This window comes from Lithobates pipiens, unplaced genomic scaffold, assembly GCF_037356315.1.
Source record: "Lithobates pipiens isolate NorthernLeopardFrog02 unplaced genomic scaffold, aLitPip1_a1.2 Scaffold_25, whole genome shotgun sequence".
NCBI lineage: Eukaryota > Metazoa > Chordata > Amphibia > Anura > Ranidae > Lithobates > Lithobates pipiens.
This window is the reverse complement of record NW_027507787.1, coordinates 196,037,939-196,053,899: the sequence shown is the minus strand read 5'-3', so window position 1 is coordinate 196,053,899 and position 15,961 is coordinate 196,037,939. Positions and strand designations below refer to the sequence as shown.

Here is a 15,961-nt window from a genome sequence, read left to right as displayed (position 1 = left end):
CTGGAAGGAGAGTAGATTTACCTCCTGAAATATTTTGGACGAATTTATCTAATTCTTCCCCAAACAAACGCTCCCCTTTAAACGGGAACCCAGTCAAATGCTTTTTGCATGACAGCTCAGCAGCCCAATTCTTTAGCCATAGGGCCCTTCGCATGTGAACCAACATGAGAGACAAACGTGATGCTTGTTGGACGGAATCCAAAATCGCATCAATTATGAAACACAGGATGTGAGGCAATTCTGCATAATTTCCTACTTCCTCACTGGGAAGGAGCCCAAGCATCTGTTTAACTTGTTCCTTGAGGAACTGACACAACCCCACGGCTGCGACTGTAGGTTGCACCACAGTGCCAGCCATGGAAAAGGAGGCTTTTAATAAGGTTTCCAGCTTTTTATCAGTTGGATCCTTGAATACCTGCGCATTATCCAAAGGACAAGTTAGGTTCTTATTCACACAAGAAACAGCCGCATCAACAGATGGGACCCCCCACTTCTTGGTGAAACTTTCCTCCACAGGATAATGCATGGAAAACCTTTTGGGAGGAGCAAACAGTTTATCGGGATGTCCCCAATCCTCATACATCAATTTATCCATTAAAGGATGAATTGGGAAGGAATAGGCAGTCTGTGGGGCTTTCCTGACTCCCAGGGAAGAAACAGAGGACGTAGTGACTTCAGCAGCAGGCATTCTGAATGTGGTACGCACCAATTCAGTATAATACTGCACCTGCTTTCTGAGTGCCTGGGAGGAGGGGACTATCTCCTCTTCCTCTGACTCGTCCGACTGCTCATGATCCCTATCCAAAGATAGGGGTCCCTCCTCATTTTCAGAAGAACCATCCGAGAGAGGGATTTCAGCAGAGGGAGGGGATCTACCCATTTTCCTGCTATCTTTTAGGGAAGCAGAAATGAAATTCATGATTCTCCCTTCAAAACCCTCCAATGTAGCCCTAAGGGAGTCCTCAGTGACATAAACCGGGGCTGCGACATTAGGAGAGGCTGCAAAACCTGACAGGGGCACCGACTCGTCTTGAGAGGCTGGCTCCAGTCTTGCAGGGGGGGATGGTAATTTACAGGCACTTTTGGAACCCCTGGACCTAGGCGGTGACTTACCAGTGCTCTTATTACCTCCCCCTGAGACCCTCTTACGAGGAGACATAGTACTAGGCTACAAAGCAGAGGTACTAGTACAAGTGCGATCACTGTTGCGCTTAAAGTCTCACAATAATAAATATATGCTTAAACTGCACAACCTGATGCTGAGTAGGTCTAAGGCCGCGTACACACGGGCGGACTGTTCGCTCAACTTTGTCCGCTGAACAGTGTTTCAGCGGACAGTCCGCTCGTGTGTGGGGCTTCAGCGGACAGTTTCAGCGGACAGTTTGATGAACAAAGTTTTTCGGAAATTCCAAAAAACTTTCCGCTGAAACTTGGTTTGAGCGGACAGTCCGCCCGTGTGTAGGCCACTTTCGAAATGAGCAAACTGTTCCCGCTCGGAGGAAAGTCTGCTCATTTCGAGCGCGTCTCCAGGTAGGCGGGGCCCGCGAAGGAGACGTCGCGGGCCCCGCCGCCTGGTATGGATTTAAAGGGGAACCCCAACGCCGAAAAAAATCGGCGTGGGGGTCCCCCCAAAGTCCACAACAGACCCTTGTACGAGCACGCTACCCGGCCGGCCAGGAAAGGGGGGCGAGCGAGGGCGCCCCCCCTCCCGAGCCGTACCAGGCCGCGTGCCCTCAACATGGGGGGTGCCTTGGGGAAGGGGGGGCCGCGCGGACTGTTGCCTCGTGTGTGGGCGAGTCCGTTCATTTCAAAAGTTGCGCGGACTTAGTACGACGAACAAAGTTTGCCGTATTTGTCCGCTCAAAAAGTGCCGTGTGTGGGCGTGTTCGTTCATTCAAAAGTTTGAGCGGACTGTTTGACGAACTTAGTTTCGGCAGACAGTCCCCGCGTGTGTACGCGGCTATAAGGTTTGCCTGGATCCAATCCCCACGGATGCTTACTGCCCACAGCTCCTGTGTCTCCAATTACAGTCCCCTGACGCTCTGGGCTTTTAAAAACTGCCGCCTGGCGCCTGCGCAGTACAGCGCCGTGCACACTGACGTGCACGGCTCACAACCACACCCCCCCTCCTCCATTAGGCCAGGAGCGCGCCCGGCGTGCGTGCACGAGGACCGCGGAATCCGGGGGGGAGAGGAGAACCCAAAATGGAGCAGCGTGGGACCCCTGAACTGCGTGGGACCCCTGTTTACCTTATTTGTGGCAGGGACTGCAATGGAGACGTGAGTTAGCTGGAGAAACAGGCTTTCACTTGAGCGTGTGTATTGAAAGGCATGTAAGTATGCATCAGGCTGCTCTTACTCCCTCTAGTGGTGGAAACCAGGTAAGACATACAACTACTCACAATGAAGAAATCCATTCATATATGAAATATATACAGGATGACTTCCCTTACCTGTCCCCGCCGCAGGAATTGCTGAACCAGACAAATTCCAGCCTTCACCCATCACGGCGGGTATTGTTAGCCAACCTTCAGGTATATCTGGGACTCTTACTCAGAAGAACCTCCCACCTGGGCCATGTAGAAAGCTCTGCCAGAAACTTTCGTGCGCTCTGTATAAACAGTACACCAAGTCTGGTTTTCCCAGAGCCCAGTCTTCCAATGGAGAGGACTTACAGGCAAAACCTCGCTTCTTCGGCAGACGAGGCCCGGGTACCATACCATCTTGGGAGTCAAATATCGGCCCGAGGTATGGATCCGGTTTGTTGTAGCCCTTAGGCCCTCGCAGGGACCTGCATAGAGCTAAAGTTTTACGTGACCATCACCTAGACACTGGCGAAAAAACTGAGGTGCCTCCCAAATGGGAGGGGTTATATAGGGGAGGAATTCTCCTTAATTAGGGTCAACCAGTGTCCAATCACCAGAGGTGCCTATATAACCCACTATGTAATGAAGCTCCTGTGTCCCGTGATGTATGATCAAGAAATTAGTTTTTCAACATGATAGTGATCTGAAGACACTAGCATATCCACCAATGAAGGGATATGGACTTTCCTAGGCAAAGCCCTGATTTGAACTCCATTATAATTTTATATGGAGATTTTAAAACAGACAATTGTAATTGGAGGTTTTTAAGTCATCCACTGGGGGTTTCTCTATTGAAACATGGCTTTATAATGGTGCCTTAAAGTATAACTAAAGGCAAAACTTTTTTTTGTAGTTTTGGATAGAGTGGGGATTGATTAGAACACCTGTAAGTTTTTATTGCTATCTGTGCCCCTGTTAAGGAGATTCACCTCTCTGTTTGTCCTGTTTACCATTATCATTGAAAATGAACGTAAAAGAGAATGCCAAATTTTGGTTTGTCCCCAAAAAAGTAATATAGGGAAAATCTTCGAATGGGGACACTAATTCTGATGACATGGGGATATAAATAATATATAATAAATTCTAATTTGCAGGGATGTCCTCTCACTGTTTTAGCTGTGGTACAGGAAGTGAAGGCAAATCTCCCCAGTGGGACACATGGCATAAAAAAAGAAATCGGAGAGGGGCCAAAATCCTCTCTTACTCTATTCTAAATTATTTAAAAAAATGCCTATAGTTTTTCTTTAACTTCCACCTTAGTGTGTGTATATGTAATTTGTAAATACAATATTGCTTTGTCGTGCTTACAGATTTCCTTAGGATGATATAATAATGAAAATAATGGCAAGCAGGTCAGGGCCTGTGTAGCCCTTCTACAAATCTGGGCTTGTCAGTCTGTGGGGACTCAGAAAGGTTGGAAAGGCTGGACCAGGTAAAACAACTGACTTGCTTGTTTGCAGGCTAAGAATCAGGGCACATACGAAGATGAGGATAATGGCAACTATAGGAATGTAGCCAGCAACTAGTCAGGTCATAAAATGAGTGGTAGTATGGACATTCCCGCTACTAGCAGGTAGGCTGTCTTTTTGATATGTTTACATGCAACCTTTATATATTTTACTAGTGTATCTTAATCATTTTTTATATTTTTCAGATGCCTTTGTGGGTGGTGTGATTGGTCTGGTGTTGGCCTATGTCTGCTATCGACAGCATTATCCACCATTGACACACTCTTTGTGCCATCGTCCTTCTGTATCTCTATATCAGGTCAGTGCCCCAAAGAAGGAGGAGCCAGCAGCCACTGAGAATACGGACAGCTTAATGCATGAGTCCATGACAGAGGGGCCTGTATGACCACCAAGTAGTGTGATCTGACTTGTAGCCTCATGTAGCCTCTTTGAAGAGGTTTCCTGCACTGTGTGTACAGCAGCACACATCTTATATGTGACCAGCAACTCTGCAATGTATGCAACGTCAACAATCCCAGCGTGAAGTCCAGGAGGCAGGAACTACATCATCAACAGACATTGAAATCTTTACTTATCGTTCTATGATGGTGCTGTGTGTCTGTATTCTTCGTGTTCACTTCTGGTTTTCTAAAAAGCATTCACACTCCATGGTGGACAGATTACCTGTGCAGAACAGCATCGTGGACCAATTTCAGTATCAATCTCTGCCTCCCCATACCCACACAAATGCAAGTTTATTATATGAACAATGGATTTATAAATTTTTTTTAGTTGACCCAGCCTTGTTTTAGTAAATTTCCCTGTGTTTCATCTGGGATCTCTGTCAACCTGAAAATTCTTTCCACGTTGATGTCCTTCGAACAGACCAAGGTTGCAGAATTGGGGGGGGGGGGGGGGGGGTTCTGCAGAAGAGCACTAATGAGTGATTGAGCACACAGATTTTTTGCATGGATCCACATTCGACAACCTTGATAAAACCTCTTGTCCCTTAAGATTAATACAGATTTCTCTTCGTGTCCACACTGCCTCTGACATCATTTGTCATTTTGTCTACTTTGATAAAAAGTTCTGTCCCAACACAGTGCAGGAATCCAACTCATCATTACAGCACTTCTCCTGCCTCACATTACATCTGTGAATTTGTCCGTGCTACACTCATCTTGTATCACTGAGGGGTGCAGATGGTTTTCTCGTTTCCTGATGTTCCTTGTTTAATTGGTGTGTAACACAGACTCTTTGAAATCTCACTGTTTAACACATAAACAATAGTGTTTTGTATTGGCCAAAAGGATAAATATGTTTCAGTGTATTGTTGCAACCGTCCATGCATGAAATATTTTTTTATTTTGAATATGATCAGAAAACTGATATGATGCATGTGAAGCTTTGTTCCACTGTGCGTATCCAAAGAACTCTCTGGTCACATGTTATCTGTGGTACCCTCCTAAGATCTGGAAAATGTTCCTCAGCACATAGTGACCACCATAATTTTCTTTATCTTGGTGCTAAGATGAATTGTGTGGTCTTAGAAAAAGTATTTACTTAGGAATAAGCATATGATCTTTCCTTTTAGCTGCCTAAAACACTGCATTTCTAAAATTAATAAGTAAGAAAGGGTACTTTCTAGAAAGATATAATTGGTTAAAGTGCCAGGGGAAAGGTTGGAAGCAATTAATGCAATCAAAGCCCCTGTACACACGGTCGGACATTCTGCCAACCAAATCCGTCGGATTTTGTCCGTCGGATTTTGCCTGTTGGATCTTGTCCGAAACTGTTGCATACACACTGTCGGACTAAGTTGTCGAAAAATCCGATCATTCAGAACGTGATGACGTAATTTCGTTACGATGGGACTAGATTCAGGCTAGTAGCCAATAGCTTTGATGTAGGAATTTGATCTGAGCATGCGTGGCACTTGGTCCGATCAAAATTCTCTACACATGATCGGAGTATGTCCGATCGAACCAGTTGGTCGGAAAATATTTCCAACATGTTGGAAAATTGGGTCCGACGGATATTCCGACGGAATCAGTCCGATGCATACCACACACAGTCGGATTATCCGACAACACGGTCCGATGGGACACATTCCGACGGATTCTCCGACCGTGTGTACAAGGGCAAAGAGTTGCTTAAAAAATAGATTTGACTTAAAGAATAGGTGCACTTTCAGACAAAGTGTTCCTGACCTAAACTAACACATGTTCTCTCTCCCTTTGCTTTTCCTAAGCAGTACAGATTTATAGACTTCAATTGGCCCCGTCTACCAGCCAGGAGGTGGAGCCCCTTAAAAGTCTATTGGCCTGTGCTGCGTAGAAATGGCCAAGAGAAAGGACCTGTGACTCAAAATTGTAAACACTCCTCAGGGAGTGTGTGCATCAGGCATCACTATGTATTAGTAGTAGCCTATCCTTGGGAATGGTACCCAACTCACACTCATCCTGACAGGGGAAGCCCTTTTCCAAAGGTGTGGTTACACGCCTTGTGCTGTATGATACTACTCACCAATATCCCTATTCTGAGGTAACTATTCTTCTGCGGGTTGGTGTTTTGACATGAACGTCACTGAATAAGAGCTGAAAACTCTCTCTGTAACGTAAGTCAGATGACCTGCTTTCTAAGTTGAATAATGCTGAGTGCGTCTTTTCTGACTGTAGTATCTTTCCTGCAGCCAAGGTAAGAACTTAAATATTTTCAACACAAGATGATCTCTACATTGATGGGTGCATATTCCGTACCTGACTGACCCTCTTTTCCTGCTTGGAGAGGAGTATCTATTGCTGGAAGGCCCTGTGTTCCTTTGGATGGTCAGTATACCAGACTTTCTGGGGTTTTATTGCAATTTTCTCTTCGTGGGGATAGTATAAGTGTGGAGGCCTTAGTTATACTTGATCAACAGGTTCCCCTTCTGCAGCCGAGCTGCAGTTTTCTTTGGAGGTCCCCTTAAATTTTTTCCCTTTTCCTATCATCAGAGATGTGAAACTTCATTGTAGTAGCACTAGGATTTCTGCCCCTCACTCCACATTGGGGGATTTTACTCCCTTCATGGCTAGCCTGATTGATTCTTAGAATTACGTTATTGGTAACTGGTAAGGCAGGGTTACAGTGTGCTCTATCACAACTTAGGAGCATCTTTGGGTGTTCAGTTGGAAGGAACTCTTCTAATCTTGCTGTATACTTCTAATACTTCTAATCTTGCTGTAGACTTTATATACACTCTCATTCCTGCTTGTCTCTTGTAAGGGTCTCATTATCATCCAGCCATCTCCATGATGATGAGTGTCACACCCATGGCTGTCCCATTACTGGTTGTCTGATTAAGCAACCTATTTCATTATCATAGTCCTCCCACTCCTTGAAGTTAAGGGTTAGATAAGCTAGATATGCTAGGCTTGAGCATTCTCTGGTAATCGGCTGGTCTCCATTTTGGAAGTAATTGCCTTTTCTCCTACCCCTTAAGGATTTTTTGTTTCTATTCCTAGCTTTTTGGTCCAGTAAAATGTTCTTTTTTTGTTGACCACATTTTGCTGTTGGCCTATTTTTCTTCCTGGCCGCGTATATTGGTTTCCACCTTTTTTTAATGGATTTTTAGTTGGTCCTCTTCCTTCACTGGATGGGGCCCATGGTTTCTTCAGGCATTAGTTTTCACTTAGCAGTAATTCTTTGTTCTGGCCTCCGATACCAGCTTGATCCTTGGTGTTCCCACCTTTCTCAAGGCAGTTCCCCTGTGTTGCATGACCCTTTTAATAATTTAGCCTTGATCAGGGCATTGATTTCTTTAGATACTCTGGCGTGGGATGAACCCTATATCCTTTAGTGGCCATTGCCCACCCTTAAGTTGGAATGCTTTTGAATGTCCCAGTTGTTTTAGAATTCCTGAATCCTTGATTCCCTCAGTGGATAATAAGGCAATAAGATTTTTGTACATATCATAACATCTATTTCTGGGAGTCCGTTGAGGGAGACAGCTCCCTTCCCTCTATGACAGGGGTAGGGAACCTCGGCTCTCCAGCTGTTTTGAAACTACAAGTCCCATGAGACATTGCAAGACCCTAACAATCACAGGCATGACTCCTAGAGGCAGAGGCATGATGGGATTTGTAGTTTCAAAATAGCTGAAGAGCCGAGGTTCCCTACCCCTGCTCTATGATATTGGTCCTATGTTTAGCTATCCTATTAAAAAAAAATTAGGCATTATGGCTTAATACAACAGTTTTTTCTTTTTGCCACTGTTTGAACCTCCTCTAGGCAGCAGTGTGACATTTTAACTTAACAATGGGTTGCTATAGAAAATAAAACCAAGAACAATGAGCATAATGCCACGTACACACGACCAGACTTTTTGACAGCAAAGGTCCGGCGGAATGAGTCCGTCGGACAATTCGATCTTGTGTGGGCTCCATCGGACCTTTGCTTGCCAAAAATCTGGCAGACTTTAGAAATAGAACATGTTTTAAATTTTTCCACCGGAACTCCGCCGGACCCAGTTCCTACCGAGAAATCCACTTGTGTGTATGCTAGTCCGACGGACAAAAAACGACGCGAGGGCAGCTATTGGCTACTGGCTATGAACTTCCTTATTCTAGTCCGGTCGTACATCATCACGTTCGAATCCGTCAGACTTTGGTGTGATTGTGTGTGGCCAAGTCTGTTCATTCTGAAAGTCCGTCAGAACTCCTCGAAAAGTCCGGTCATGTGTACGCGGCATAAGGGATCCCCGATGTTCTTCAAATGGCCTCCCAGCTAAGTTCTGGCACATTCTTCCTCCTTGACTGAGAAAATACAGTATTACATTAGCAATAAATAAAAGGTTTGTTTCATTTGTATGGAAAAATGGTAAAGAAAATTTGATATCTTGGAAGATTCTATAATGAGTGTTAAAATACTCAAAAGTCTTTATCACTTACATGTTCACACCTAAATTAACAAATTATTGAAAGCAACGTTTAGGTTTGCATTTTTTTTTCTCCTGTCATAAAAAAGGTCAATACAATAACTTTTGGTGCAGTAGCAATATGGGCAATGTTAGTGTATGGTGCAGAGCGATGCCTAACTTAATAATAGTATCAACTCTCCCGGGAACCCATGTGTTTGTTCTTATCAATCCTGCATCAAAATCCTTTGTGCTATTAGTGCTAAATTGCTCCTTTTATAAAAGTTTTATGGAAACTTAATAAAGAAAATGCTTTCAGGCTACACCTACCCAATAATATTTACTAACTGTGTCCCTCTGTCTTCTGAATAGAAAATCTCTTTTGCTAGATGATTTTTTCATCTCTTAAACCTGCTGAAGCGTGTCAATGCCAGATGACTCTACAAAAGTCAGAGAAGACAGAAAGCTTTAGCAACCCTCTGCTACTGATGGGGTGAAGAAACTTCAATATTGATTTCAAAATTATTAATTGAAATGCACATTTTCTTTCTCACAAGCTACACTGCAGGCTTGTCTCATGTCAATGCCTTAGCTGATATTTCAGTGCTTAGAAACAATCTGGGTTCTGGAAGGTACAAAAAATGAGGCGCCTAGAGGAACTAAACATGAGTTCTGCCCAACAGTTCACACCTTCAGCTATAAACAGTTCCAAGCATTGAATTTAATAAGCAGTAAGAAAAAAAACATTTTTCTGCAGCTATAATGAAACTGCCGTGGTTTAAAAACAACAAAAATAAATCTAACTTTAGGTGTAGGACAAGAAAAATTAAACATAAAAATCTATTCCAGCTAAAACCTATAGAAGTACAAAACACAATGAAACCAGTTGGTATTTTGGGTTAAGACAAGGGAAAGATTTTGTTTAGATCAGGCTAATTTTTGGTTAGTGGATATCTGTGAGTATCACTGGATTCATTGGCTTTTTAAAAATACAGTTTAGAAAACAAAAGCAATGTTGTTCTACCCCTCTACCCCTGACATGATTTTTGACCCCCTCTCCTAAGTGATAGTCGTTTCCACGTATCAACAATTTGCATTCAGTGTGGGCCCAAGGGGCAGCTCAGCTGCTTTGGGACCCACAACAATAACTGAGCCCAGGGCAGATGCCCCTTTTGCCCTGTGTTAAAGACAAATCTGGGTATTTCTATGGCTGAAGGTTATAAGCATGCAGGCCACTATTCAGGCTGATACTAGTCTAGGTGGGTGGTTCAAGAATGCTAATGGCCACTGAGGTCTCCTTTTTCATCAGTGTGGAGGAGATTCATAGTAGCTACTCGGCAATGGGATTCCTCATCTTCGTGTTCCAGTTCGGGGGTAATTGGTCAACATTTGCAATAGCGTGGTTCAGGGGTTTAATCCTCCTAGGCATGCTATCTGCATATTGTCTGTAATGATAATTGTTTACTGCTGCTTACCAAGTCAATAACAATGACAGAGTGGGATATTGCTTGAAGAAATTCTCAGTGGTAACCTTTTTTTATTTTAGTAGTACACTTGCAGAAACTGAGGGAAAGATTTTGTTTTGTTTCAGTCTGCCCACTCCATCATTTGGGCTGGGGAAGAGCCTGTTGCCCTTCAGCACCAGGATTAGGTTTTGTAAATGGTGCCAGTTATTTAGACACCCTTCTTGAAGCACATAGTTGGTACTGAAGGTTCTGCAGAGAAAAGCATGGTCATGGGGGAAGTGGGGTGGCACACTGAAAGTGTTTGCCCTTCAAGCTACTAGCCTATTTTTATAAAAAATCCTAGAAAAAAAGCATTTAGCCTAAGAGTCCATTCACACAGGAGCAACTTTGGATCCGACTTGAAGTCGCCCCAAGTTGCCTCAAGTCGCGCAACATGATAAAATCAATGTAAGTGAATGAGAGCCGTCTTAATGTACACTACTGAAGTTGCTCCGACTTCATAAAAGGTTCCTGTACTACTTCAATCCGACTTCTAGGCGACTTGTACCCATTGATTTCAATAGAAGTTGCCTCCAAGTCTGATCCCCTGTCTTAACTGAAGCAACTTTCCAGGAAGTAAAAGTAGTTTTCTAGGCAAACCCCTCCCTCCCACAGAGCTGATTATTATGTGACTGGCCACTGGTAAAGTCCCCTGTCCTGGAAGCAACTTCAAGTTGCCTTGTAAGTTGCCTCAAGTCGTGTTGCGATTCATACTCAAGTCGTGTCCAAGTTGCCTCCCAAAGTCTCGCTCAAAGTCGTGTTGCCCCTGTGTGAATGGACCCTAAAAGTGTTGGCAGATTGGATTAAATTCTTAAATGATCTAGTTTTAAAACTCCGGGATTGCATTAGTTTAAACTCGGTACATCCAATTAACGGAACTGTAACAAACAAAAAGAAAAGTTGAGCATGTATTAGTTAATTAGACAAAATAACATATTCCCCTCTATTCTCTCCATGTCAGTATATTACAAAATTCACGTTGGGTGCATTAAGCAATCCCCTGCTGTGTCTAGGCATAGAACAGTGTCAAGAGCTTTGACTATTCAATTTAATGCAAAGATGTTGAAGATAAAAAGTCCCACAGCCTTTGATTTTTTTCACTGCTGATTACCTGACAGTGACATCATGAATTTAAAAAAACGAAACAGTTTCTGGAATGCCTTAGTCTGCACTACAATGCCAAGAGAAGAAAGAAATGGCTGCAAATCCAGAGATCACGATTGTGTTTTATTGTTCACAGTGATAACACCAAATACACCAACATGAGGTCACGTAGACTTGTTTCACACATACATCTGGATGTGCAGACGTTTCTTTCTTCTCTTATAAGTTTCACACGGAGGTGGGCCGGGGTTGGCACTCTGAGATACTCCAAGGAAAATCCACTTTGCACTGCAAGTGCACTTGAAAGTGAAGTGAAAGTGCACTTGGAAGTAAAGTCGCTGAAGATCCGAGGGGGACATGCAAGGAAAATATAAAACAGCATTTTAGCTTGCACATGATTGGATGATAAAATCAGAAGAGCTTCCGCTCATTTCAGATCTACCCCTTAGATTTAGAGTGGCTACACTTAAAAGCGCACTGCAAGTGCACTTTCAAGTGCACTTGCAGTGCAAATTGGATTTGCCTTTCGTAAATAACCCCCAGAGTAATGCAAAAATCAGTTATTTTATTTCATATAGAATTTAGAAGGGCTAGAACATCTGCAAGGTTTTTTTTGATGTCCGTGTCTTCACTGGAGAGATCCATCCTCCGTATCGGCCTTGGTGACCAGTGTCTTCAGTACAGAAAGTGATGGTAAATTAAAAATGTTTAAACAGTCACAGGAACAGGAGATGAGGGGAAATCTTCCATTGGATAAAGACCCCTTTTGGGTAATACAATCTCTAACTTTGTAGAGACTACCTCACTTCCTGCTGTGTCTTTTGAACAGGAAGTAAATATGAATCTCCCTAAGGCCTCTTTCACACTGGGGTGGTGCGGGCGTATTTTTAGCGGCGCTTTACCGTCGTTTTTGCTGTGGTATGCGGCCACTAGTGGGGCGGTTTTAACCCCCGCTAGCGTCCGAAAAAGGGGTAAAACCGCCCGCAAAGTGCCGCTGCAGAAGCGCTTTGCCGGAGGTATAGCCGCGCCGTCCCGTTAATTTCAATGGGTAGGAGCAGTTTAGGAGTGGTGAATACACTGCTCCTTCACCGCTCCAAAGATGTGGCTAGCAGGACTTTTTTTCACCGTCCTGCTATCGCACTGCTCCAGTGTGGAAGCCCTCCGGCTTTCACACTGGAGTGAAAGGGGCCGGTTTTTTCAGGCGCTACATCGCTTAAAGAAGTGCGTGTGTAGCGCCTGAAAACCGCCTCAGTGTGAAAGGGGCTTTAGGCTGGATTCACACCTATGCATTTTTAGTGCTTTTTGCATTTTGCAGATTTGCAGTGCAGTCCATTTAACATTGTTTCCTATGGAACACGTTCTGTAGAGCAAATCTGCAAAATGCAAAAAGCACTAAAAATGCATAGGTGTGAATCCAGTCTTAAGGGACAATATTTCCTACTTTATCCAAAACAGACATTTAACATGATTTCCTAATAATGTAGTTGACATCTGTGCATTTTATGGAAAGGGCCATGGACTTTTGGTTTTTGGTTCCATAGACTTCAATGGATCAAAAATGTGTATTGAAAAATGCAAAATGCACCTGGAATATGCAAACTGCAACGTGCATAGGTATGAACCAGGCCTTTTAGCTGTAGTTTTCAACCTTATTTTTATTCCCCTCTTGTGGATTTCTTTGACTGCTGTTCCTAGCAGTCTGTCTTGTATATTGTTTTTTGTCACCCCTTCAGAATGCATGTGTAATCCTTATACCACTTCTTTTAATACTCTCACTATAGTCAGCGGTGAGATGGTTAAGCTCCCTCCGGTGGATTCTCTGAATTGTATTGAAGAGAGAGAATAGATAGAAGCCATTACATCTGCCATATGGTCCATAAGAGGCTCTTGCAAGGAATGAAACATTTAGAAGTTGCTTTTTAATCTTGGAGTCTGGATGCAAGCTACATATACAATGCATTTTGAGATGAGCTGACATTAGTTTCCAGTGTTCCCTTGAGTCACACGCAATCTACCATTTTAACTACTTTACTTAACCTCTTCACTACAATTGGAAACTAATAAATAGCCAAAGAAGACAAATGGGCATCTCAAGGGCACCCTCTGTATAGCTAGTTCATTTATATAGTGCTTAATTTTTCTAACATCTCAGCCTGAAGTAACTCCAGGTCTTGTGTGGCTACGAAACTTGTCAAACTACGTTGGTTGGATGGACCACCATTGTTCTTCAACTGTCATACAAATTCGTCAGCATTTTTTGGGTACTAAAAAATAATATAGTAACGAATAGACACAACGGGAGATGGAAAAGTTCTGCTCACCCGAAAATACAACACAAGGGAGAAGGTTCCCCCAAAGAGGGGTTTTTAGGCAGCAAAGTGAAAAAAAATAGTCAATATTGTATGAAAAAAGAGTTGTTTATTAGTAGTACCAAAGGGCATAACATGATGGTTAAAAAATGAGCTCAAGTAGGAAAATTAAAACTAAACCAAATATACACTTGCAGACAGGAGTTTCATAGCAACATTAATAAGTCAACATTTTATTTTATTATTAATGTTGCTATGAAACTCCTGTCTGCAAGTGTATATTTGGTTTAGTTTTAATTTTCCTACTTGAGCTCATTTTTTAACCATCATGTTATGCCCTTTGGTACTACTAATAAACAACTCTTTTTTCATACAGTATTGACTAATTTGTTTCACTTTGCTGCCTAAAAACCCCCTTTGGGGGAACCTTCTCCCTTGTGCTAAAAAAATAATATTGGATAAAGACACCAATCAATTATTCACAGTACAGGAATTTGGAAAGCTTCTCTTAAATTCATTGGAATTCATGTTCATCATCAGCAATCAGCAAATAAAAAATTATCCAACTTCAAAACCTCTGAGTAAAAAAACTTTTTTACAGTCGGTGTCCTATTGCAACCAATCCGATTCAAATCTGCAATGAAGAATTACCATTAGCCCTTGTACACACAGTCGGACATTCCGACAATAAAATCCGTCTGATTTTGTCCGAAACTGGTGTTGCGTACACACAGTTGGACAAAGTTGTCGGAAAATCCGATCGTTCAGAACATGATGACGTTATTTAGTTACAACGGGACTACGTTCAGGCTAGTAGCCAATAGCTTTGGTCTAGGAATTTGATCTGAGCATGCGTGGCACTTTGTCCGATCGGAATGCTCTACAAATGATCGGACAAAGTCCGATCGGATCATGTTGTCGGCAATTTTTTATATCTAGCTCTCAAACTTTGTTGGTCGGACATTCCAACGGAAAAAGTCAGATGAAGCCCACACATGGTCGGATTATCCGACAACACGGTCCGATGGGACATTTTCCATCGGAATGTCCGACCGTGTGTACAAGGGTTTAGAAAACAATGGTTTGACCCCATTCCATGAGGCAATACAATTTGTTAAGCTATTCTTTTAAATAAATAAGGGTCAAAGTCAGCCAAGGAGTCTCAAAGATGGAATCTCTGAAATCTAAGTGTTTAAAAGAGAAATGGGCTTATTCATGAATACAGTGTAAAAAAAAAGAACAACGTGCAAAGTGGTATAGTGCTATACAAGCTAAAATGTATACTTACAGGTATGCTTCAGAGGTTTTAGGTCATTGGCATTTGCACTTTGTGTTTTGCTCCCTGCCTTTTTAGTAATACTAGTTTCACTTGTGGCCATTGGGGTAACCGCTATAGATACTACTATAATTTTATATTTCAGACTCATTAAATATTATAGCAGTATTAAATGCACACAAACAAAAATGTATTATGTTGCAGCTTACCAATTCTTAGATGTATTAATTTTCTTTTTTCTTTTGGCTTTTTCTCTTCTTTTTCACCCAGTACCGTAAGTCTGTTATTGTTCAACTTTCTTTAACAGACCAAGCTGTCCATCAAAAATGTCAAGTAGAGGGTTGAGACAAACCATTTAACACTGACAGGAGTGCTTACAGTGGTCCTTTTGGGATTTAAAATCTAAATCCCAAAATGAAAAAACTGTAACTGCTTAACCACTTGTCGACCAGCCGCCGCAGTTTTACTGCGGCAGAATGGCACGGCTGGGCAAAATGACATTACGTAACGCCGCTTTGCCCCATGGCCACTAGGGGCGTGTGCGCCGCCGGAGGTGCTCACATGCACTCGCTGCTTGCCCCAGAGCCGTTGCAAGTGCCCGGCAGTCGTGACCAGATTCCCGCGATCGCTGGTTACACACCGAGAACCGGGATCTGTGTGTTTAACCAGTTCCCGACCAGCGCATGCCGATGTACGTCGGCAGAATGGCACGGGCAGGCATATTGGCGTACAGGTACGTCCAATCTTCAATGCCGTTGTTGTAAACAGCATTTCTCCATTCTGCCTAGCAACTATTGACGCTGGTCTCTGCTCCATGTGATTGGAGCAGAGATCAGTGTTCACTAAAAGAAAGCCCAGCCCCCAATAGCTAGTAACAGGCCCCTAGGAACACTTAACCCCTACACTGCCACCCACTGGTTAACCCCTTCACTGCCAGTGTCATTTACACAGGAATCGCTGCATTTATATAGCAGTGATTGCTGTATAAATGACAATGGTCCCAAAAATGTGTCAAAAATGTCCGATGTGTCTGCCATAATGTCGCAGTCACAATAAAAAT

The 15,961-nt window shown here is 43.0% G+C and overlaps 1 protein-coding gene across 2 annotated transcripts in view; it reads left to right on the top strand.

Moving 5' to 3' along the window:
- PLPP4 (phospholipid phosphatase 4) overlaps window positions 1-4,720 on the top strand; it is a 275,253-nt gene extending 270,533 nt beyond the window's left edge. For both annotated transcript variants that reach the window (XM_077455386.1, XM_077455387.1), the window contains exon 7: window positions 4,020-4,720. In XM_077455386.1, coding sequence (XP_077311512.1) covers window positions 4,020-4,219 — 200 coding nt within the window. In that variant the 3' untranslated portion in view covers window positions 4,220-4,720. The remainder of the gene's footprint in view (window positions 1-4,019) is intronic.
- Window positions 4,721-15,961: the final 11,241 nt, after the last annotated feature.